The sequence below is a fragment of the Lemur catta genome, chromosome 13, assembly GCF_020740605.2.
Source record: "Lemur catta isolate mLemCat1 chromosome 13, mLemCat1.pri, whole genome shotgun sequence".
NCBI classification, from domain to species: domain Eukaryota; kingdom Metazoa; phylum Chordata; class Mammalia; order Primates; family Lemuridae; genus Lemur; species Lemur catta.
Genome location: NC_059140.1, coordinates 65886382 through 65912894, shown reverse-complemented (window position 1 = coordinate 65912894; position 26513 = coordinate 65886382). Strand labels below are relative to the sequence as shown.

Here is a 26513-nt window from a genome sequence, read left to right as displayed (position 1 = left end):
TATATAAACCAGTAACAGTCATTTATTATCATCATCAAGAATTATGTACTGTACCTAATAGTATATGCTAGACTTTTACACGACTTGGCAGCACAGTAGGTTTGTTTACACCAGCAGCACCACAGATGTGTGAGTAATGCATTGTGGTCTAACATCATACTAGGTGATAGGAAATTTTCAGCTTCGTTATAATCTTATGGGACTACTCTCGTATAGGGGGTCTATCTTTGACCAAAATATCATTATGTGGTGCATGACTGTATATGAAATTTCTGCTTTTACTTTGGAATGAAGGAATATAGTGTGTGTGTGTATCTACAATTTGGTTATTCTTCCAACTGATGGGAAGGTTATTTGGTTAAGACTTTTTGCTGATAAGGTCAATTGGGTTTGATTTTTGCCAGTGCCAGTTTTACTAAATTTTATGGACAGAGACTATTCTCTTAATCCTAATAGCCATCTTGAAAATATTAATACATATCCTGGGTCACAAGTATGTGGTATGTACAGTGCTTAAAATAGTACTGGGCATATAACCTGTCCTCACTATGAATGAGGTAGACCGAAATGGAGTGAAGGAAAACCAAGATACCAGACATAGCTACCCTCTTGATAATTTACTTGAGAATGTTAATCATCATTTTATACTTAAGTCTTGAGTTTTAGACAAACTAGCTTTTGTGATCTTTGATAGGCATATTCCTAAGAAGGGTCAGAAGTATGTTTCAAAAAAACACCTTAAAAAAATTAGTAATTGTCAATTTCTAAAATAGTAGTATCTTATTTTTCTTTTTCTCTTTTGTTTGTAGCGATACAAACTTGGAGTCCGATTGTATTACCGAGTAATGGAATCTATGCTTAAATCAGTAAGTAAAAAAATAATATAAGAGAAAAAAATTCAGTGCTGACACAAATAAGGTTTCAGTTAAACTTTTTAAAAAATTATCTATTTTAGGAAGAAGAACGATTATCCATTCAAAATTTTAGGTAAATTTTTTAGTTCTAATAAAAGAATTTTTTCTTTTTATAAAAGTAGAGTTTTTAATCATTCTTTTTTTTTCCCTTCCTTTAGCAAACTGCTGAATGACAACATCTTTCATATGTCTTTATTGGCGTGTGCTCTTGAGGTTGTAATGGCTACATATAGCAGTAAGTTAAATTTTAGTAAATAAACATTTTAGTTCAATTTAAAGTTAAAAAAACCTAAGGTGTGGTGTGTGTGTTTTTTTCAGGGGTTGGGGACAGTGTGTGGTTAAGAAGAAATGCATATTTTAGATCAGTATATGCCGAAGAGAATAATTGGTCATCATAAGCCGTTTAAGCGGCTTATTATCTGAATTATTTCAGGTCATCTTGGGGATGGTATTTCACTAGGCTCCTGTTCTGAGCATACTGAATCCAGGAAAGGTACCTATTGAAATCCCTTCAAAGACCTGTGAGATTGTCAAGTACCAAAGGAATCTTAAAGAGCAGCCTCTACTGATAGGGAAGCACTGCTATAACCTCTGTGGTCATGAAACCAAAGATTGGAGCCAGAATCCACCAGATAAACACAACAGTAACAGTGTTTTTTATAAATATAATTTAAATATGTATTATTTTTACAAATAATTGTGCAAATTGTTAAAGAAAAATTTTGCTTGCAGAAATAAAAGAGGAATATTTGTCTAAGGATACAAAAACACGAGTAATAAAACTGAAACTTAAATTAGTAAACAAATAAGGAAAACCAAATCCTCATTAATAGCCAAGAAATGTACATTTTAAATAGATACTATTTTCTAACTGATGAAATCAGCAAAATCTTGAGGTATCCTTCCCTCCTCTCACTAAGGATTAATGAGAATTAAAATGGATATGCTGATGAAATGCTGGTAACATAGTAAATCTGTCCCTGATGTAAGTTTAGTATATATAAACCTTTGAAAATTTGATATAAGCCATGAGCCCTTTTTCTAGGAAAAATATACATGCACATGTACCAAAATTTGGAGACCTATTTCCTAGGAGTCTGTAGACTCCAGAATAAAAAAATTCTGCTGCAAATAAAAATGGTTAAACCTTTCTACTGTTTTAATTATTTGTTTGATAAGCCTTCCAAATAAAAATACCTAGTTCAAGTCTTAACATTTCATACCTAAGTTACATTTTTTCTTTCATTTTTAGGAAGTACATCTCAGAATCTTGATTCTGGAACAGATTTGTCCTTCCCATGGATTCTGAATGTACTTAATTTAAAAGCCTTTGATTTTTACAAAGTGATTGAAAGTTTTATCAAAGCAGAAGCCAACTTGACAAGAGAAATGATAAAACATTTAGAACGATGTGAACATCGAATCATGGAATCCCTTGCATGGCTCTCAGTAAGTAACTAGCTGAAAAAATTAAAGATATTCCTATGCATATGGCTAACGAATTATCTGTTTGTGAGAGGTATTTCTTAACATCTACCTCAAGAGCAAATATGCAATTTTAATGAATATAAGAATCAAGTGGAATAATAGAATGGAGTTTTATTTGAGCTCTCCAGACCATCTAATACAGCACAGTGATTTATGTAGGAATAGCTTTTCTTAAAACATAGCACTTTAAAACAAAGCAGAATTCTTTAAAGTATTTAGGTAATTTATTTAAAATACAGGTGTTCCATTGAAAATGTAAATACCTGGTCTTAAATTTCAGTAAAATAAACATTTTGAGATAATGCTATTTAGATGACTAAAAAGTACATTTTTTGGGCCAAATTTAGTAGGATTTATTTTGTCCCATTATTAAAGACAGCACAAAAATCTACACTATTGTTCAGTTATAGGTATTGTTTCAAGCATTATAGAGGCACAAATCATATTCTCTAGGTTCTGTTTATAACATATAAGCTATTGATAAAGCTTTTGTTTTAATAAAGGTGGCATTTCCTATGTAATAATAGTGAAATATTTATTCGAAGTTCTGTCATGCTCTTTAAATCTGTGTAGTTGGATAATACCTTGTGAATCATCAGATTTGTAGATTAATAGTCGGTATCTTTTGAAACTGTTACATACTACATAGATATCTTTTAATTTGTATCAGTGTATAGAAACGGTAATAAAGAAAATTCAGACTTCAGAATCCTTCAGACTTTAGAATCCTAATCTGCACATGTAACCTTAGGTTTAATTTTTTGATGTTTTAAATATCTAATGAATGAGAGATAATTTATTTCTTAGTGTTTTCTTAGATTGCTATATAGACTGAGTGGATAGAGGAGAGAAGTATGGGAAGTTGATAGAAAGACATTACATTGAATTTGGCAACTACTTACAGAACAAACTTCTACTTGGTTAAAAAAAGGAGTGGGTAGAAGAAAACTTTCTGAATCTTGGGAATTAAATGAAGGTAGCAAAAATAAATAGCTAAATAAATAAAATAAGCACATAGAATACTTTTCAGAAGCTTGTGTCCTCCCAGAAATTGAAATCATGTCATTATTCTTACGTCTGAACACGACTATTCTTTTTTTCTTTAGAGAATTAATTTTATTTCCATTAGCACATATTTATTGAACATTTGCTGTGTGCCTTGCATTGGGGTAGCCATTGTGAGGTTACAAAAAAGACAAAGGCCCTGAAAATTGTGAAGGAAGTAATAGAAATTTACTGTTTAAAAAGTTGTTTGTACTCAAGCCTGTTAGCTCAGTTACTGACATTCATGGCTTCTAAACACTATTCCTTTATTTCTGAGAATTTCTGGAGCAAAATTAGGGAGCCTAAAGTTTAGAAAACAGCATAATTTATTTATGATAGGACGATGTGGAAGTCACAGAGCTCTGAATTTAAATTCTAAATGTGGTATCTCTGGCAAAAACTATAGAGGACTTTTATTTAGTCATATATTTTTAATGTTTGTGGTAGTGAGCAACTTTGTGTAAATAGGTCATGCCACTCAAGCAGTATACTGCGTATTTTTTCTGTGAGAATAATTGGTATTATAGAGAAGGGACATGGGATAGATATATTTGAGCTTTTACAGATGTGGTTTTTTTAATTGAAGTATAACATATATACAGAAAAGTATACATCTCAAGGGACAGTTTGATGAATTTTCTACAAATTGAACACACCCATGTAACCAACACCCAGATCAAGGCCCAGAGCCAGGTTTCATAGTCTTTTGATTCTCTGTCACAATGAAAATGTTTCACTAAAACTGTAGATTGGTGAGAACATATTCACACAGTGTTGTTGACTGAGAAACATCAAGTGAGGTACTGCTTACTTCCCCCATTAATTTAATGAAAGAATATCATTGTATTTTTAGTGATTGTGTGGGGAAACAGGTTCAGCATTTTTGTTTGACAGTCTGGAGAAATAATAAACCAAGAAGGAAAAAGCACATTTCTGTTTCTTTTCATCCCAGAAAAATTAACAGGCAATATATTAGTGTAAGTAAGATGCTGGAACAATCTACTGAAAAACCTAGTGAAATCTTATTCTCTGGAAATTTGGGGGATTAGAGGTGATTTAGAATGCACTGTACTTAAGGGTTAGGTTAAATGAGTTTCAGGTGCTTGGAAGTTCATAATGCTAACAGGTGATGAGATTTTGATATCTTAGTTTCAGTATTTTCAAAATTTATCAGTTTTTTTCAATCTTTGTAAACCAAGATACATCAGGTGCTTTAATTCTCTTAATCTGCAGTTTCCCAACCCCCGCCCACCCCCGGTACCCCACCCCCAGGTGCCCAACAGGAAGTGAGTGGTAGCAAGGGAGGGAGGGACCCTTCATCTGTATTTATAGCCATTCCCCATCACTGGCATCACCACCTGAGCTCCACCTGCGCACCCCACCACCACCGCCATGTCCTGTAGAAAAATTGTCCTCCATGAGACTGGTCTCTGGTGCCAAAAAGGTTGGGGACCGCTGCTTTAAATGTCTTTTTCCTGGATTCTTCCTATTGATCTCCCATCTGCTACCTTGAGACCATTTCTCTCTCGAGTCAGAGAAATCTTCTCATAATGCAGATCTCATCATGCTAATTCCTCAGATAAAAACCTTCTGTGGGGCCTACTATATTCATCTGGTGATGATAGAAGACTACCATATGCCTCCCTGCAAAAAAGACCACTGTACTACCTGTACAGAATACAAAAAGTAACTGCCTAAAATCACTGGACAGGAAGAACAGACTGTAGTTAAGGAGAAGAGGGGAGCTAGGAGCATGGGGAGGAGGCTTTTAGTCTGGGGCTAAGTGCAGTAGGTGTGGGGAAGGGACAGTGGGGGCAGGGGTTGGAGTGCCGGTGGGAAAACTGTGGACTTTCTGGCCAGGGAAACTAGAAAACTGAAGCTGAAGCTGGAGAAACCGTGGCCAGTGAAGAGAGTGGAAGAATCCTGCAAGGGAAAGAGCCAAGAAAGAGTGCCCAAATTCTGTCTGCCCACATCTCTGACTAAAACCTGAATCATTTCTGTGTGTAACAGACTCAAAGCAGCCAAATGAAAGGCAAAAGATCTGCACTGAGAGGAGTTGCTGCCCAATAAACTGTACACAATTTAAGTTCAGCAAAGATAATTGCCTCCTAAAATAAAAAAAAAAAACGCTTGCTCATTTGAGAAAAATAATTCAGAACCTTCACAATTAACATTTATCATATCCAGGATACAATTCTAAAATTATGCAGCATACAAAGATGGTCAAAGGAATCAGTGCATGTTTTTAGAATGGGAGCTTTAAGTCAACTACAGTCACGTGTTGCTTAACCTTGGGGAAACATTCTGAAAGATGCATCATTAGGCGATTTCATCATTTGTGAACATCATAGAGTGTACTTACAGAAACGTAGATGGGATAGCCTACTACACAGGTAGGCTGTGTGGTATATAGCCTGTTACTCCTAGGCTACGAACCTGTACAACATGTTACTGAACTGCATACTACGGGCAATTGTTACCCAACAGTAAGTATTTGTGTATCTAAACATATGTAAACGTAGAAAAGGTACAGTAAAAATACAGTATAATAATCTTTTTTTTTTTTTTTTTTTTTTTTTTGAGACAGAGTCTCACTCAGTTGCCTGGGCTAGAGTGCTGTCTCGTCAGCCTGGCTCACAGCAACCTCAAACTCCTGGGCTCAAGCAATCCTCTTGCCTCAGCCTCCTGAGTAGCTGGGACTACAGGCATGTGCCACAATGCCTGGCTAATTTTTTTCTATATAGATTTTTAGTTGTCCATATAATTTTTTTCTATTTTTAGTAGAGATGGGGTCTCGCTCTTTCTCAGGCTGGTCTTGAACTCCTGAGCTCAAAAGATCCACCCGCCTCGGCCTTCCAGAGTACTAGGATTACAGGGGTGAGCCACCGCGCCCCACCCAGGATAATAATCTTATGGGACCATTACCAGATATGTGGTTCATCATTGACCAAAAGTCCTTATGTGTTGTGTGACTGTATTTGATGCCTCAAAGGCTATTTTTTAGAAGTTTTTTCTCCTCCTTTTTTCTTTTCTTTTCTTTCTTTCTTTTTTTTTTTTTTGAGACAAGATTTCACTTTGTTGCCCAAGCTGGAGTGCAGTGGCATGATCATGGCCCACTGCAGCCCCAAACTCCTGGGCTCAAGTGGTTGTCCCACTTTAGCCTTCCAAGTAGCTGGGACTACAGGCTTGTGCCACAGCACCAGGCTAATTTTTAAATTTTTTGTAGAGATGGTGTCTTGCTGTATAGCCCAAGTTTCCTCCTTTTTTCTTATGTCAGCAGTTGAAAGTATAGACAGTGATTCCCTGGTGGTTCCTGAAACCACTTCAGGGAATTTACAAGGTAAAAATTATTTTCATATTACTATTAAGATGTTATTTACCTTTTTCAGTATACTGACATTTAAAATGATGTAAGGCTGTTGGCACCTTTGCACAAATTCAGGCCGTGGCATCAAACTGGCTAGTAGTCATTGTATTCTTCACCATTACACACTCTCAGTTACAAAAAAAAAAAAAAAAAAGACCAGCGTGAGCAAGAGTAAGACCCCATCTCTACAAAATATAGAAAAATTAGCCAGGCCTGGTGTGTGCCTATAGTCCCAGCTACTCAGGCAGCTGAGGCAGGAGGATTCCTTTAACCCAGGAGTTTGAGGTAAGCTAATAGATAGATAGATAGTGTCAGTTCCATTTAAGAATGTCCTGGATGAAGCAGTGAAAAATATTAATTTTTATTAAATCTTCACTTTTGAGTCTATGTCCTTTTAATATTCAGTGTGATAAAATTGAAGTATGTATAAAGTTACATACCAAAAAGTATGATAGTTGTTTTGAGGAAAAGCACTTAAATTATTGATTAAGTGGTGAACTGCCCTAGTCACTCTTTTAATGAAACACGTTTTTTACTAGTAAGACTGGTGAGCAATTGTGTTTATTCAGACGGGTATTTGGCAGACATTTCCTTGAAAATGAACAAAGTGAGCTTGTCACTTTAAGGAAAACAACTGGCAATAAAGATTGCCAATGATAAGATTTGTGTTTTCAAGCAAAAATTTTAGAAAATTTGTATCTGCCACTGTAAGCTTGACATCTTCCCTTTACTTAAATTACTTTTCTGATGAAATCAGTGGTGATATCAATGAGTGTAATTTTTTAATATTATATAAAGAGATTTGTCAACATTTGGAAGATGTCCCGTATGTTACAAGATTTTTTCGTTTTGCTGGTGGAAATCAGAACTCTTACTGGCCCTGGGTTGGTTCTGCTCCTTCCAATGGTTCTTTCCATGGCTTTGGTAATTTCCTCACATGCATACACTGATTAGTGTTCAGCTGAAGACTCAAAGGCAATGCTGTGCAGACCTCTGAGTTCTCTTTTTGCAGCTCTTTCCTTCTGTGCAGCTTTCTCCTTTCTAGATTCTGTCCTGTTAACTTTAGTTGCCTTGACTTCCCTGATTTCTCAGCTCTGTTTCTTCAACTGGGGGACCACTAGGCTCTATCCCAGTTTCTCCTCCATGTGTTGTGGCCTGGAAGCTCTGGGTAATGACTGTAGCAATGATGGGGCTCACCATTTGTTTTTCCTCTCCCAGGGATCACTGTCCTGTGCTGCCTGTCATTCATTGTCTGAAAACTATTGTTTCATTTATGTTGTTCAATTTTGTAGTTGTTTAAACAAATCTGGTCCCTGTTCTTGCATCAGGGCTGGTAGAGTTGCTAAACACAAGGCTTAGTGATTGATAAAGTATTTATAAATATGAAATATGTGTATTTAAAGAATATTTAAATATAGGCAGTCCCTGGGTTACAGACGACCCGACTTACAGCATTCAGTAATTATGAACGGGTTCTCAAGGCTCCCCACAAGAATAATTTATATTAAATAATTAAATTAATAATTCAGGAATTATTTCTTCCATGCACATAAACAAACCTCCATGATGTAAGCAGATCTTTACACTAATGGCTAGTCCCATTGTTTATATGGTCACTTATGCACAGCATCACTTTATCTTAACTTTTATATTCAATTTTGTAAATCTGTGTTTACCGTTATGATTGTGCCTCCAAAGTGAAAGTCCACTGCAAGCCCAGATGAGTCTGCAGCAAAGAGAAAGGTGATTATAATGGGAACAAAATTAGAAATAATTAAGCATTTGGAGAAAGGCCAGATGCCATCATTCACTGGGAAAGCATTAGGCTTCAGTTGTTCGACTATCAGGACAATTATAAAGGATAAAGTGAGCATAATGGAACATGTGAAAGGCTGTGTTCCAATGAAAGCATCAATTATTACTAAATAGCATAGTGGATTAATTATCGAAATGGAAAGGTTATTATTGATTTGGTTAAAAGATCAAAATAAGTGTAACATTCCTATTAGCCTAGTGTTGATACATTAGGTGAATGTTAGGTTTAATACTCTTTTCTAAAATTTCTCTTGTCTCCTATTTAAACCTTTATATGAGTTTGTTTCTATGTTATGTTTGTTTGAATTAAAAAAGAGCATGACAGTTTCTGTAACTTATTATTACAGTACAGGGCTATTATAGTATTATACTGTATTATGACCATATATGAACCATTATAGCTCCATTATTATTATTATTACCATATATGCACTGTTCATCAGGGATCCAAGTTACATACAAATCCAACCTAAAGACATTCTCAGGAACGCATCTCCTCCGTAACCTAGGGACTACCTGTATTATTTCCATTTCCTCTGTTAAATGCATCTGATCTTCTGAATAATACTGTTTTGGTGGGGTGCTTACTATGTAGAGAACACAGAAGTATCAGTTATTAACTGTTTCCTTGTTTTAAATTTTATAAGTCACAAGAAAGTTGAGTCTTCTTTAAATGTTATCCAATGTAGTTGAATAAATTGGGTTCTGTCATACTATTTTTCTGTGGTCATCCAAACATTAGCAACCTTCTTCATTCAGTTATGCAAATATTTGACCAAAATACTTTTACATAGGAAATGATTTAAAATGTTTCTTTTAAATTATTCTTCCAAATTTTAAATGAAGGGCTATTTTATACATCCGTATAGTTGTAATGAGTAGCTCATAGTTTTAGAGTCTTGATTTGGTCACAAACTTATAAACAAATTTTTAAGTTTCTTTGGTATTCTTTTGAAATGTCAAACTTGACAGGAAGTGAACACAAAAGGGAGAAAAGCCTGTGGCTCCAAAAAAGCCAAAAAGGATATCTGTTGTATGTTTGTACGGTAGATCATTAACCTCTGGTGCACTTTGCACAAAGGTTTTATTAATAGTATTTACCATGAGACATTGTTAAAAAAAAAAGTTACATTTTACTCAGAGCTACTTCTCAGGAAGCCAAGTGAATTGTAAGAAAATGATTAAGCCACATGTAATGCTTTTTTAAAACATGGGTGAGGACAGTGAAGCAATATGATGCCATATTTACATTTATACAACTGTGCTACTATAATGAAAAATTGTATTTTTAAAAGCTCCTCATGAGTTATTTCAAATAACCATGTATTTACTTTTTTGTAGCAAGAGGAAACATTTTAATTTTTTAAAACCTGATTCTTTCTGAAAACATAGCTAATGCTTTAACCTTTCTGAATCTGACACAATGTAGTCCCAATATTTTCACCTTAACTTCCACAGCTAACTAGTAACTCCTCCTCGAGTGATTTAGGAGACGTGACTTCACTATCCAAAACTGGAATTATTTTATTTTGTTCTAAATACAGCTTTGCTTTCAATCTCTCTTTTTCCATTACTTTTCAAGTCATTCAGGCTTGAATACTGAGCATTGTCTCCTTTTTCTGTAGTTTGATACAGAGTCCTATAATTTTTTTGAAAATACCGTGTCTCAGATTTATTTCATTATTATTATATATTTTAAAAATCTGTTTCATTATATTTCCCTAGATCAGACCATCACCTTTCTAGAAGTAATTTGTCTAAGGTCACCCAGTTGGCGTTTGAACCCAGATTGGTTTGGTTCAAAATTCTATGTTGGTTTGTAGTAAGGTGTTCTGTCACTGTCCCACATTACTTCTGTTGAATCATTCACACTGTTTTTATTATCACTATAATGTATAGTCAGGCATATTAGTATAAAAGTGAACAATATAAATAGTACGTTAATTTTATTCTAAATGAAAAAATAATATGTATATTTTTTATCTTAGGTAACAAGGTAAGTGTTTTACATAGCAGCTGATTAGCAATAGGAAAGGAAAGGTAACATTTTTTGACCAGCTCCTTTGTGCAGTATATGTGATTATTGGTCGGATTTATTCCTCTGAAAGAAAGATTAAAAGAAGACTTTATAAAAAAGAGCAAACTATATTATAAGAGGAAGTACTAGCGTGTATATATATTTCATTCATGCAACTCTTAGAAATCAGACTTCAATATAAATTTTTTCAGAATTTGAAATTAAGTATTTGGATCCACTTTCAAGGAAATTAAAAGGAGGGGTGAGAATGAAGTAAAATGGAAAGCAAGTTCTATTTTCATAGACTGAAATGTTAGAACTGAGGATTTGTTGTTTTACTTTCTCTCTCAGTTTTTAATAAAAGATTCCAAGTATGCCTAAAGTCATCTCTTTAAGAATGAAAAAAATATAAAGACAGAGAAGGGAAGAAAATAAAAGAAGTCTGTATCTTAGAAATAAAATTTTCTTACACTGACCTTAGTTTTCTACCAGTGAACAAATACTCTAAGGAGAATTTAAAAATGTAGATATGCAGAAAAGATGCAAACCAAAATAAGCATAGTAACTTAGTTCATTTGAATGGTTATCCACTGAAATATAAGTAGATGATTACTTAAAATAGACCTAAGACTATAAGCTCAATTTAATAAAATAACTGTTTCTTCTTCATAATTGTTAAGGATCAATAAGGCATTTAAGTGGGTTTTTATGTGCTTCCTTATATGTTAAAAAAAGGAACAACAACACACAGAAAAACTAAAGAAACGTGAGATAACTGTTACAAATCAGTGCAGGTCTTCTGTACTAAATGCTTATGCAGGCAGGCTTGAGTTCTTCATCCAGAGCTGTTTGTTGTTTTAAACATAAAATCTTTTTCATGTCTAAACTTACGCTCAAATGACTTGCAGTGCTTGAGCCCTGTGTTTGACCCCTAAGTCTATTCTTTTTTCTATGTATTTTGCCCCTTATTTAATCTTTAAAACACTCTGACACACATGAGAAATTGCCAGAATTCACTGTGGACAAGTATTCACGACCTGTCTGTTCATGTTATCCCTTCCCACCACCCCATCCATACTATGCACATTACCCATTCTCTTTGTCCATGAATTGACACAAGGGACTAAAGAAATTCAGAGATGTCTAAAAGAAAAAAGAAAAAAAATCCAGCCATCCAGAAATGTCCTACAAGTAGCTGATAGAAACTTGGTTTAAGGAGCAGTGTTTGAAAAAAAAAGCTCATCTCTTCCTTACTTCTTTGGAATCTTTCCTGGTTATCATAAAGACTAGTGTCAAAATGACATTGACTTATGTATATGACATTACAGTATAGAAATAATAATGGATAATGTTTTTGCATGTGGCCTGTTACAGGTACTGTTAAGTGCTTAAATGTGTTAACTCATTTACTTCTCACAACTCTATGAAATAGATACTATCATCACCATTTCACAGATGAAGAAACTGAAGCACAGAGAAATTGAGATAATTTCCTTGTCGACAAAACTAGTTGGTGGTAGAGCCAGAATTTTAACTCAGGCTGTCTGGTTCCAGAGACTGTACTCTTAACCTCTATGCTGCCTCTCAGTGTATTTACTGTTTGGTATGTGCATTGGCATGAGTAGTTTCTCTACTTGTGTTTTATCTGTGTTTGTATCTTTCTCTTTGTGAGTGTTACTGTGCTGTAGCAGAAGGAGCCTAGGCTTTGGATTGCCAGATCTCACTTAATCTCCACAGAAGCCTGGAAGGGTAAACATTGCTATCCCTATTTTATAGATAAAGAAACCTGAGGTTCAGAGATGTCATTATAACTTGCTTTGGTGTGGTTCTGAGCAAGTCATGTATCTGTATCTCAGGTATCCTTGTTTGTAAAATGGGGATAATAATATTTACCTTTCAGAGTTTTTGTGAGGAATAAATGAGCATTTGTGAGAACAGTAATTAGGAACTTCACAGTTGTTAGTACCCTTCACTTCATTCCCTTTCTTCTCCTCTATGGTGATTTCTTGAGAACACAATTACACAGTCTTGGACCTGTTTATCCTGGCTTACTGTAAGTATGGAGAACTTTTGTTTTCTCCCAAGGCACCTCCCCTCCTTCATCACTTCTCAAAATGGAAAAAGTTGAGGGGGAAGAAGGTTGTCACTGAACTCCAGCAGTGTTTGCTGTTACACTGCAGTTGGAATTTGGTATATTGCTTTAGTTATGAATCATGTCAGTGATTACCCTGAGGGCAGTGTTAGTTACCATTCAAGTACAAACAAGTGAGGAGGTAGTAATTGCAGAAGAATAGCTAGGAAATAGCCTCTGTACTTAACCTGTGGGAATGGAAGCACGTGTACTCTTTCTTATTCAGAGGGTCTTATACATGGTCATGATGTTTGAGAATTCTTGAATATGGTCTTAAAATTTTCAGTTTGTAAACTTGCAGTTACATCTTAATTGGAATAGTGAAGAAGGGCTCTGGAATTCTGGATGTGCAAGAAATAAAGAACACATATATCTTTTGGGATATCTCTCCTAATTAGTGTTGCTTCTGAATTTCTCTAGCAAAATAAGAGGCTGTTATTATTGAATTTAGTAAAATTTTAGAACTACTGTAGGGCTGTTGTTTACCTACCCTTAATTATAAAATAGAACAACTTTCTGGCTTTTCTCTTTTCCAAATATTTATAGCATGTTTTTAAAACAACTGTCATGACCCAGTCTGTTTCAACATATATATATTTGCAGCTCTTGCATATGTGTCTTTATTAATTTACTTATTGATTCTTAATATTTTCTACTTTTGTCAGAAATGGCCAAATATCAAAAGTATTTTTGGTGTCTTCCTGTAAGTGCTAGATTTAGAGCATGATAAGGAAATGCACAATAGGAAACAGCTGGGTTTGTTTCTTACCCTTTCAAAAAACTTTTATTATTCCTGTTAAGTTTCAGTGTTTCTTACCTTCATTAACTTTTAACAGAGAATTTCGCTTTACGATTTTGATTGTATTCTTTAAGAATTCATCAAAGACTAACATAAATCTGCCTTGCTATCTTTTACATGTGCCCATTTTTTTCATTATACCCATTACATATTTTATGATAATTTAATTGTCTAAAAGTTTTTATATTTACATATTAAGTAATGCTAGTTTTTGTATTGTTTTGTCATTTTAGATTTTTTTTTCAAATGTTGAAATGAGAAAGGTGGAGAAGTGAAATGACTTGTCTTTGACTAATACATGAATCATAAACAAAACAAACATAGGATTCCCTAATCCAATACTAGACTCACTATTTCTTCTTAAAAATACAATCTTTTGCATTATCTTTCTGATAGGAATACTGGACACTTTTACTACTATGTACTTTTTAGACCAGAATCTAATTTAGTTTAACCTACATATTTAAACAGGGTCTTCTGAAAATAAACTTTTCCACAGCTCAGTTCCAATGAAGAATAAATGGCCTGGGGAGATGGAGATTGGTAAAGATTGTCATGAGAATGCAGAAATGATGCCCCTAACCTTTGTAATGATTTATTTAGCAACAACTTTATGATCCCTTGTAGAGAAACTATTTACACATGCCCTTTGCTTTTTCTAAACCACATATCCACATTTTTTCCCTTTTCTTAAGTAGCTAAGATTATATTGAATTACATGTGTTTCAGTCTTTTTCATCTGAAGCAGTCTTATGAGACCACAACATAAAGTATAGCAATTTTTGCCCAATCATTTTGAAACCAGTTATTTTGACCATGAGCAAAAATTACTTACCTGACATATGAGCAAAATGGTTTAATTTTTTAGAGCTAAGTCTTATGTAATATTTACTTTTAATAAACTGCTTCTTCTGTTCATAAAATACTGTACATAAAACCGTTTCCCTGAAAAGCCTAAATTTTAGCCCACTCTGAATATTTTACATTCATGTAATTAAATAAAATTTCTTTATTTTAAAACAAAGGATTATAACAAATGATCTATAGGTTTTATGTCCTTTTAAAATTTGAGCTGGCAATTAATAATTGGTAAAATTAGTTGTAAAATTATCACTTTTAAAAGAAAATTAAATTGAAGATTATGTTGTTAATAATATAAAGATTTGCTCTGTTTTGATGAAAAAAAACCCTTGTTATTTTTTAGCATCAGTAAAAAGGTTTAAGTAGCATGAGTTTTTCTTAGATAACTTGGACTATGCAATTGCTTTTAAAAATGAGAATATTTCTGATTCAAAATAGCAGACTGTGACCAAACACCTTTATCTTTTTATCTCCTTTCTCCGCCAAAACCTTACAGAAGTGACAGGAAAGAGCACACATAACCACACACACACACACACACACACACACACACACACACACAATGAGAATGAAAACCCACAGCACTCAGACTGTGAAGTGAAAAAAACCATGGAGGGATGTAGAGGGGTTGATTCATTTTTATGTGTAAAAAGTAAATGAGGAATGGATATGTGTTTGTTAAAACACACATTATAGATTGCTGGGCCCAACCCCAGAGTTTCCAGAGTATGATCCAAGAATTTGTATTTCTAATATCTTTCTAGGTGATATTGATACTGCTGGTCTCGGCATTATACTTTGAGAATATGAAACACTAGTCCCCCACCTAAGGCTGTGCCAGCCTATAAGAATCAGGAAAATGTGCCTCCTCTGTACTAATGAATTAGGAAAAGTTGCCCCTTTAGACACAGCAGCCCTAGGCTTGGTATGCAGAGTTTAGGCTGTTGCACATGCTATTGTGCAGTGCATAGTAGTTATATGCCTGGCCCCACACCACACCTAAATTTTGTGTACGCATACACAGGGCTAGAGTTTCCTGATGGTGCCAAAGAAAGAAGCAGAGTAGAAATTGAGGTACATCTAGACTTCTGTAACAGACTTGAATAGATAAATAAGAAAGGCAATTCTTCCTAGAAGGAAAATACAACAAAGTATTATACTGTTAGGTTATGTTGCTCCTTACTTTGTTATTTTGGGGACACCTCAGTTCAATGGCTGTCTATTTATTCCCACAAGAAAGACCAAAGAAAATGGAGAAGAGAAGATAATAAAGATAAAAAATGACAGCAAAAAATTTTCTAAAGCTAATGAAAGCTTGGTGAAAATTCAGAATTCTAAAGATAGTTAGAAAATTGTGAAAGCTTCCAGAGAGAAAAAAATAAGTTATTTACAGGGGAATAAGATGCAGATCAGCATTGCAGTTCTCATTAGGAATATGGGTGTTTAATAACCTAAAATCCTTTCTCTGACCTACACTGTGAAACCCAAGGGCAAAATAAAATAATTTTCAGACATGCAAGGACTCAGAAAGTTTATCTCTTGACTGTCCTTTTGAAATGAAATTACTGGAGAATATACTTTAACAAAATGAAAAAGGAATTCAAGGAAAAGGCAATCATGGAATCTAAGAAAGAGTAAAACTATCATATCAGTTCAAAGAGGAAAACAATGCAAAAATTCACAGGATGCAGCAGGCCTAGAAAATAGTTGATCCAAATGAGAAGTCAGATAGTGTCATAAAGAATGCCTTCAAGAACAAAGTAGTTTCTTGTAGCAATTGCATGACCTCATCTAAATGGTGGGGATTTAACGGATACAGCTTAAAGTTGATAAATCAAGTAATAAGAATTATGGTGATAATTCTTTTTTTTAATTTTTACTTTTTCTGCTTCAGAATATTACAGGAGTACAAATGTTTGGGTTACATGAATTGCTTTTGTACAGTTTGAGTCAAAGTTGTAAGTGTGTCTATCACCCAGATAGTGTGCATTATACCCGTTAGATGTGAATTTACCCATCCCCTCCTCCCAATAATTCTTGTATTGGATTAGTATTGACAAAAAATTTGGCTTTTGTCCTTGGGCTTTTGAAGGATTAAATGAGCCATAGGTGTGGTAAAAAGGAGCAAATTTTATTTTCTTTACATTTTTGTGTATAAATATAGAACATTTATTAGAACTACATTGATAAATACCCAGAGTATGTACTATGTAAGTAAATAGGTATTGGTTATTAAAAATTAACCTTCAGTCTGGTGTGCAAATGATAATCTATTAATAGTTTGTTCTTAACTCTAGGCCTCCTTCCTTCCAACCTCTACTCCCTCTCTTTCAGTCCTATGTTAGGCCCCATAGAGAATCCAAAGAAATACAAAACATAATCCCATTTCCTCAAGGCGCTGCATGTATGTAGTTAGGAAGATAAGACATAATCCATTGTAAAAAGATAACTAATGAAGACAGTATATTGAATAAGTACTACAGACAATAAGTTATTATCAAAGAAGATTTTGTGGCGGGGTGCAGTGGTGGCTCACGCCTGTAATCCTAGCCCTCTGGGAGGCCTAGGCAGGTGGATCGCTCGAGGTCAGGAGTTCGAGACCAGCCTGAGCGAGACCCCGTCTCTACTAAAAATAGAAATAAATTATCTGGACAACTAAAAAATATATATAGAAAAAAAAATTAGCTGGGCCTGGTGGCGCATGCTTGTAGTCCTAGCTACTCGGGAGGCTGAGGCAGTAGGATCCCTTAAGCCCAGGAGTTTGAGGTTGCTGTGAGCTAGGCTGATGCCACAGCACTCACTCTAGCCTGGGCAACAAAGTGAGACTCTGTCTCAAAAAAAAAACAAACAAGATTTTGTTTTAGGCTAGGAGCTGAATTGGGTCTTGTAGCATGAAAAGGATTTTAACAAAGAAGAGGGGCAGAATGAGCTAGATAGATTGGGGCTGGGTGGGGAACCAAAATATTAAGGAAGTCAGGGACATATTTTGGAGAACTTTGAACTCAGAAACTGGACTTTTCCCTCAGACGATGGGAAATCTGACAGCTTTTAAAACTGGACATTAAGTGGGAGACATAAAATAGTGATTTAATAATGGAACTGATTGAGCTGTCTTGGAGGGGTTGAAGGGCAGAAACTAGGAAGCAGGCTGAGTGAAGGAGTAGTTGCAGTAGTTCCAATATGACAGTGGCTATTAAAAGGAAGGAATGGGTGAAAGTCATAAGTGACTAAATGAAAATCATAGGATGTGGAATAGGCCTCACAAATTATCTAGTCCAAAACCCTTAGCTAAAGATGAAGAGGTCAACATAGAAAGGTTAAATGACTTAACTGAAGTTATTAGAAAAGCCCTTAGAACTTATGTCCCTCTTTTAATAGATCTTTAAGGTGTATTTATTCAACAAATAATTATTGAGACCAGTTATGTGCCAGGCACTAATATAAATGAAGTTCTAGGGTTTATTTTTTTTCCCCCATCCTTGCTGGCTTTAGTTTTTGGACTATGTAAAACAGGAGGTGGCGCGTATAGCCCACAGTCTGACCACCTGTTTTTGTAAATAAAGCGGGCCTAAAATATTTGCTGTCTGCCCCTTGAGGAAAAAGTTTGCCAATTCCTGATGTACAATGTTAACATACTTTCCCAAGTCAAAACTACACAAACAAGTATAGTCAGAGTATATAGTCCTATGTTTCTTTTTGTAAAAATAGGGAGGTATATGTATGTTTACTTATTTTGCCTTTTTCTTACATAAAAGGTAACATACTATGTGTGTTCTTTTATACTTTGCTTTTTTCATTTAACATCACTTTCTCTAAATTACTCCATATCAGTTCATAGAGATCTTTTTCATTGTTATAGCTGTGTAGTGCTACATTGTGTGTATTTACTGCAATCTGTTCAACCAATCTTCCATGACTGGACAGGGGTAGTTTCTAGTGTTTTCCAATTTCAAATAATACCACAATGAATAACCTTGCACATGTATATTTTTATATAATTGAAATTGTGTCTTCAGGGTAAATACCTAGAAGTGAGAATCCTGGGTTAAAGGGTAAATATATATGTGTGAGATATTACCAAATTCCCATCCATAAGACTTGTACCATTATTCATTCCTACCAGCGATTTATGAAGGTCCCAGTTTCTCCACAAGGGTTGCTAACTTCATTTTGCTGAGTAACAACATTAAAATATTCTTCACATCTATCATCACCATCCTTTCAAAGAAGAATTTCTCTTATTTTAATAAGAGAGAAAGGACATCAGAATAAATGATAAGAACCCTTTTAATTATATAAATATAGTTCTTCATGTGATTATTTTTTCCTTTGCTAAAGACAAATGCATGTCTACCCCTTATCAGAGGAATCTTTTTGAAATGCAAATCTGATCATGTGTCTTCTACTTAAAAATTTTCAAGACTTTCCACATACTGTCAGCCTATATGGCCTAACATGGCCTATAAGTACATGTAAGATCTCAGCTCTCTATCTCTAGCCACTTTGACTTTGTTTTAACCCTTTCAGTATACCAACTTTTTTCCCACATGGCCTCAATATGTGCTACTCCTTTGCTACCATTGAAGAATTAGACAAGCCAAAAAAAACTAGGGGCAGCCAGGTTGGGTGGCTTGAGCCTGTAGTCCCAGCTACTTGGCAGGCTGAGACAGGAGAATCGCTTGAGCCCAGGAATTCGAGTCCAGCCTGGGCAACATAGCAAGACCCTGTCTCTCTCTTTAAAAAAAAAAAAAAAAACAACAAAAAAAATGGATTCTTATCCTGGTTCTGCCTTAACTTGTTATGTGACTTTGTGTAAGTTATTTAAACTTATAGTTCCTCAGTTTCCTCAATCTAAGGTGTAGCTGTATAAGATGACCACTAGGCCCTTTCAGTTCTAAATTGTGAATTTTCCAGAAGCCATTTTGACAGGAAGATAATAGAACTCAGCACATCCACCCTATGGCTATTAACCGTAACTCAGCTGTAAATAAAGAAACACATATTTGTTTCTTATAACATTTACTGAAACTTTAATTATTTTCAAAAATAGCTTAATTTTTTTAATCTATATGAGTAAAGCAAGTTTTCAATTTGAAAACTGATTATTGAATTTTTGAATTATCCCTACTTCTGGGGTCCTATCTGTTGGATTCTGTTTTTAACACTGCTTTTCAGATGAAAGAGATAATTTTGTACTCTTTTAAGAGGTTATTGGAATAAATCTTTTCTGGGGGAGTTGAGGAGACTTAGAGAGAGAGGTCTGATCTGTTGCCTTGTTTAATTGATGTTCTTCGTACTTTTATAAAACTGTCAGACATAAGGTAAAAAAGAAAGAGATAAAAATTTAAGAATTAGAGATTTTAGAAGTATGTACATGTTGATCTCTGGAAAATGTTACTAAATAAGTAATATTGTTGATTATTAAATACTGTGGTCAACTTAAATATGTTCCATGTCCTTATGTTTGTTCATAGTCCTCTTTAACTTGTAATTTATTTCTTAGAAGTCATGTCATAAATGGGTAATTCAGTTTCTAGGCAAGCCCCAAAACTTTTTAAAAACAATTTACCTTAGGGTTACTTTAAGATTTCGTCCAAGCGTAAGCACTGTTTATAAAATTGTTTCTGAACAGAAATTCATTCACAGCTAAGAACATTAGGTCACATTTTCCCTCATTTGTGACATCCAGAATTGGATTGACATGCAGGCACTAAAAAAAGTTGGAGTGCTAGAAGGTAGTAAAGATTCTTCTAGGCAATAGTAACTTAATATTTTGACAAAAGACAAAAGTACCTGGTTCATTAGGGGTCCAAAATTACAGGACCAAAAAGCAGTTGCTTCACTCTTAATAGCTATGTACCATTCATAAATTAAATGTTTAGCACATGAAAATATGAAGTTTGCTCCATTTTCTATTTTATATTTCTTTACTGAGTGGCTAATTTCTTTAAATGCCAATATCTATAATTAGGATTTATACTTCAAATTTACTTTCAGTATTTTGAATGTAGGATATTAAAGGTTGCTGATAACTCCTTAAGTAATGTCTTCAGTTTCTTTAATTTTCTGTAGATATATTATATACAATACATACGTTTTATACTTTTTTCTGAGGAGGTAGTTACTTAATATTTTCTCATAAAAGATAACTTCTAAGTTTCTAACTGTTTTCCAGCTATTTTCCATACCCGAAAAATGTCTCCTCTTACTCTGTTCCTTTGAAGGGAGTTAATGTGGGAAAGATTAGTTAAATCACCTACTCCTTTATGAAGATGTTAAAAGCAATGGGCACAGTTTTTTTTGGGGGGGGGGCAGGCTTGATGATATCATTTTAAGGTAATAAAAAGTAAAATCATCAGAGTTCTAATATTAATATAGGTTTTCTAACGAAAGGGGAAAGAGAAAACCATTGGAATATACAATTTACCTTAAAGTACAACACTAACAAAGGAAAATAACTTACGATTTTGTTCTAGTACTCTTTTTGTCCATATGGATAAGTTTTACTAGTCTTTAAAGTTCTAGATGAGAAAACTGTATTTGTTATCTGTTATGTATTATTATTTTATGAAGAATATTACAAAACTTTTGATTCACGTATCTTCCTTTTGACAATAGGGCAACCAAAATTTCTCTAGTCAACATAGAAATAACAACTATCTAATGACTGTTTTGCTTGTATTTTAAAGTAATATTCATGCTTTGTGATCATGCCTTAAGTTTTACTCACAGTCTTTAAGCTGAGGAAAGTTCAGAAAAATCTGTTATAGAATTCCCCACCCCTTTCCTCCAGATCAGTAGGTTGTTAGCTGCTTTTTAACTCAAAAATATGTTTTAAGAGTGCTAAATGTATTTTTGTTTACTTAAGTGTGATATCAAATAAAGTAACTTCAGGTCAGTGGAAGAAAACACATTTACAGTATATTTGGGATGTGAAGGAACATGCTTAATTTCTTCACCAATTTTTTAAAGGATTTATTTTGCTTTAGGTTTATCTAAAGGAAACCATGGGTTCCTAAAAAAACCCCTCCTGTAACTTTATTGAAAATGGGTTTGCATGTCTAGCAAATGATTGTGAATTTTCTGAAGTCCTTGCAGCCCGAACCCACAGAACAGCAAAAATCAAATTTAAATCTTAAAGAGTGTTTGTCCAAGTAGTATTTAGGACTTGAAAGATTAAGATGGTAAAAATCAGATAGTTGAATGCTAAATTTAATTACGTGTTCTTTTTCTCAAATAGAAAGCACTCTTTTTTAGTTAACTTTGGAAGCTGCTTGAATTTTGCAGGGAAAAAAAGGATATGTTGGAAAAAGAAAAAATTTTAGTGTGGTTGGTACTTTTTTTCTAGATTATACCTCAAAGCCATATCTTTTTTATGTTTAGTGAAGTGAAAATGCAGTTGTGTTTAGTATTTGGCCTTGTAGTTTTGTTGCTTTTTAGTGTAAGGAACTGTGTCCTTCCTTAAATTATTTTGACAGACAGTAACATTTTGCCTACTTGAAATATAACATTTTCAGCTATTCAATATTTGCCTTAAAATGGCTAGAACAGAGAAGGGAAATAACATATACTGTCATGCACTACATGATGTTTCAGTCAATGACAGATTGCATATATAACAGTGGTCCCATAAGCTTACAATACCATATTTTTACTGTATCATTTCTGTGTTTAGATACACACATACTTACCATTGTGTTGTAATTGCCTACAGTTCTTAGTACAGTAACATAGATGTTTGTAGCCTAGAAGCAATAGACTATACCATATAGCCTAGGTGTGTAGTAGGCTATACCATCTAGGATTGTGTAAGTACACTCCATAATGTTTGTGCAGCGACAAAATTACTTAAAACTTGTTACAAGTGACACATGACTGTATATCACTTTCAAAGTGCCAAGTAATGTATTTCACTATCTCTGGTGTTTCTCCGACCTAACATATTTAAAACCCAAGTTCTTTATTGTGATATAAATGTACCTTTAAAATATACTTCTGGTAGTATTTTATTTTTAAAAAACTTATTTAGCAAAATAACATTTTATTTGTTTTCTCCCTCTCAATTTTTGTGGCATATATCGTTTTGAAATTGGGTGCTGTTATATACAGTAAATGAATTAAAATAGTAACTTCAAAGCATACCATATAGGTAGCATCTGCCTTTTACAAATTGCCTACAGTGAAAGACAAAAACCCCCGAAATGTTACCTGTGTTACTACTTGAGATCTTTAAATAGCATTAATATGTCATTCTATAGAAGACTACTACTTTGTGTTTTTGTAAAATACGCTAAAAATGTTTTATTATTTCAACTTTACTTTCTCATTTGTTATTGTAGTTTAAGAAACATGATTAGTAGTTTTAATTCAAAATTAAATAAAAATGAGATATATGGTTAAATAAAAATATTAGTTACTTATAAGTAAATCATTTAGTATTAAAATTTAGTAAGTTAAATCATTTAATATAAAAAGGAATTCAGTGACAGTACAAATAGTCACTGCTTGACTTAAATCATAGTCACCTTTAGACACTGAATAACGTTTTAAGAGATTTTTTTAATGAAGAAGGAAAAAATCAAAATGGCTCAGAAAAATAAAGTGGAGTATATACAAGAATAGAATATATTTTAATGCTTACATTGAATACAAATTTTCTTTATACTAAAAACTTTAAAATGTCCGTGTGTTTATTTTCTTTTGGAGGTGAAGAAATAGTTTGTCCAAGGAAACACTCCTCAGGGTTGAAGGAACTTGAAAGTTCTGTCCTGGTGAAGTCCCAGTGGTTTTATTTCAGGCAGCTTATATTGTAGATTCATTGTCAAATATCTTATTTTTTAAGGCCTGTAAATTGTGTTGAATAAAATTCTCTGTGCTTTGAACTTCAGAGAATCTGGATTCACTCCTCCTAACAGACCAGTTTTTCATTTTTATTGAATTCTGAATTGTGTCCGATGTAAAGTAGTAAACTATAGGATCAAAACAACAATTTGAAACAGCAATGCAGAGAGTGATTGGGTACATTGTCCTTACTGCAGCCACTACTGAGCAATTAACAAATGTTTGCGTTCTCATAAGAGAATATAAAATAAGATTGATATTGTAAGGCACAAAACAGAAACAGAATATAACCAAATGAACAAAAATCATTTTTAAAACCTTAGTTTTGTTTATTTTGCTTCTACTTAATGTAACAGGTTTATTTAAAGTTCTTAGCACCATACTAGAACAAGTTACGTTTAAAATTAGAGGAATAAAAAATCCCACTACTTCGATGAAAATTACAATCCTTGAGAGATATGTTTTCCACGTGGCATCTGGGAAATTTTCAAAGCAGGCTTCTGAAGAGGTATTACTGTTACTCAGAGAATGGGTAGACTGAAAAAAAACTGCTGGTGCACTGCCTCCCATTACAGTTAACCACACGGCAATGCAAACAATCTTTGCGTTTCTTTTGGTTCTTAGAGTCTTTGACTTAAATGGGTAGACAATGGCCAGAAATCGATCTACACTAATACAAGTTAAGAACAGAATGCTTCCATACATGTTGGTATAAAACAGCATCACAGAAATTTTACAAAGTAAATCTCCAAACGGCCAGTTCCGTGTTGCAAAGTAAAAAATCCTGAAGGGTAAAGTAAAAACAAAAAGCAAGTCTGACATCGCCAAGTTAATCATGTACGTTGTAGTTTCATTTCGCACTTTGAGGGTGCAGATAAAAATGTATATGGCAACGCAATTGGATATTAACCCAAGCACAAACACCATGCTGAACATGCACCCATACAAAGTGTATTTAAAGGAGTCATCATAGTGGCATTGGGTGCTGGTACTGCTTACCATCATAAAGGCACGTCCAGTTTTTAGTGTGGAAATCCTTTTGTCAGCGACAGTCTCCTTTGGTATTCAGATTGTGACCACAGTAGCCTCCAATTTATTTGCAAATTATGGATCTTTGAGTGGTTTTATGAATATTTCCTTTTTCTCAGGAATCTCCAAAGGAAACATGAAATTTGTTGTTGTAAAGTTTCCACTTGGTTCTTCAAAAGGAAACTATTCTTTTTGTAGTCTCCAGAAAATCCATGAATCCAGGGTTTAGTTAACTGATGAGCAACCTTTAAAAAATGCAGTCAATGAAGCCAACCCATAGGATTATAAATTTAAAGAAAAGCTGCGTTCCCGTGGCAGGAGTAAAACAACTCGTCTTGTAAACTTGTGTTTCAGTAGTCAAGATGAATATTCCAAAGTTAAATTTTTTTAATGTTCCTCTGGAATGTTTAAGCTTGAGTTATCAATCTTATTTTGCTTTTCAGTGCAGGGTTTCAGGGACTTAAACATTCCCAATTTGTCCTCCTTTACTTCTTTCTCCTTTTAAATGAAGTTTTCCAATTCGGTTTTCTTGCAGTGGATCCCAGATGGTGGTAAGCAGAAGAGTCTTTTAAAGTTTCCGAAATAAATTCCAAAGCATGTTAGCTCTCGCTGAATTGAGGTCTTTTCCTTAGTTGCCAGCTGTATTGTGAGTTGGGCTTTCTCTGAAGTGAAAAAGAAAGGCTTGCTAGATTTGTAATATGACATCACAGGAAGAAGAGGCTGGGTTTGGACAAAGAAAGGTTTCAGCCCAGTTTGTTTGCAGTTCCTTTAATCTGATAATATGTCTGCTGGGAATATACCTAGGAGGCTTGCAAATGGTCGCTGACTGTTTAGCTGAGCCAGCCATCTGCCCCTTAACTCTTTTTGGCGGAAATGCTTTCAGGGGTGCTGGCAACCTCTCAGAGTTGTTTTTGGTTTGTTTTATTTTGGTAGTAATAATTGAAAGCAAAAAAAAAAAATCAGTATTAAACCTGTTTTTCTTTTGCGTTTGGGGTGTAACTTTTTTAAGAAATAAAATGTATATGGGTACGTTATTTATTTATTGATTAATGATAATCTTAATATAGCATTTTAAAGAACTGTTTAATGACTGTTAAAAAGACTTTTAATCTTTAGGTATAAAAAGGATTTGACTGACAGACCAATGGTAGTTCTGCTACTCTTGGCTTCTGTTTTTCCTATTTACTCCTCAAAATTTAATTTAATTTAATTGATATGATTTTAAGTAGTTCTTATCCTGAGTCTCTTTAGCTTTTGACAAATGATTTTCTAACATTCTTTTCTCTTTCCTATTAAATTGAATTAATATTTTAGAGCTGTTTCAATTTTTAAAGTACCCCTCTCACCAAAGAATAAATTCAAGAATGTTTTAATCCTTGACAGCATTAATGTTTTAATGGTGTTAATCTTACTTTACCCAGGAACTTAAGCACAAAAAGAAGTTGCATCCTTTTAAACAAAATGGTGATTTTTTTTTCCCCTCCTAAATTGATTGAAATGAGTTTTGGACAATAAAAGTTCTATTACTTGGCTAAGTTTAAAATTTTATTTTCACCACCAGCAGTACCTCCTCCCCCAAGCTCTTTCCTTAACCCCCTTAATATGACATTGACTATAACTGTATGTATAACTATATACATTAACTATATAGAACAGATTTTGTCTTCATTTAAAAGTTGCTGAGTGGTTTCTCTATATATTTATGTTTAAAGTGTGCTCATATTTTAAAGCCCCAGAAATCAGAAGAAGAAAATATATGTAGGGTAAGAGTAGTTGAATGTAGATGTTATTTCCTAGGGATTAAGGATATCACAGCCTCTGAGATACATGTTTTTCTTGTTTTAAACTATCATTTTTTGGGAAAAGGCTAGATCCAGTTGTTTTACTTTATTATTTTTTACTTAAAAAAATTTTTTTTTCTTAGGGGAAAAGTTTGCAATGTTGTTATTTTTTTAATTAGGTTCAGTTTGGGCTGAAACTCTTTCTTTTGGGTATCAATTAAGGAATTTAAGAGCAATTTATTTTTCCCTCATAAATTACTTAGCTAATTTAAAACTAACATATTACAGTAATATGTTACTATTTTGTACTACTGTCTCATGCTCAGCAACTTTTGTTGTTTATTAACAAATTATATTTTTATTGTTTTGACTAGGAAATTTATCTTAATCAAATGACAAGCAAAACAGATGAGTAGTATTTATAAC

At 33.9% G+C, this 26513-nt stretch overlaps 2 protein-coding genes across 3 annotated transcripts in view; one reads left to right on the top strand and one right to left on the bottom strand.

The window, feature by feature from the left end:
• Positions 1-26513, top strand: part of RB1 (RB transcriptional corepressor 1) — a 126374-nt gene that overhangs the window by 51228 nt on the left and 48633 nt on the right. For both annotated transcript variants that reach the window (XM_045567435.1, XM_045567436.1), the window contains exons 14-17: positions 810-866; positions 956-987; positions 1073-1149; positions 2167-2363. In XM_045567435.1, the coding sequence (XP_045423391.1) occupies positions 810-866; positions 956-987; positions 1073-1149; positions 2167-2363 (363 nt within the window). The remainder of the gene's footprint in view (positions 1-809; positions 867-955; positions 988-1072; positions 1150-2166; positions 2364-26513) is intronic.
• LPAR6 (lysophosphatidic acid receptor 6) lies at positions 22982-25136 on the bottom strand. Its single transcript, XM_045567437.1, has one exon. It carries the CDS (start codon positions 24280-24282, stop codon positions 23239-23241), a length of 1044 nt encoding a protein of 347 aa, XP_045423393.1. The 5' UTR covers positions 24283-25136; the 3' UTR covers positions 22982-23238.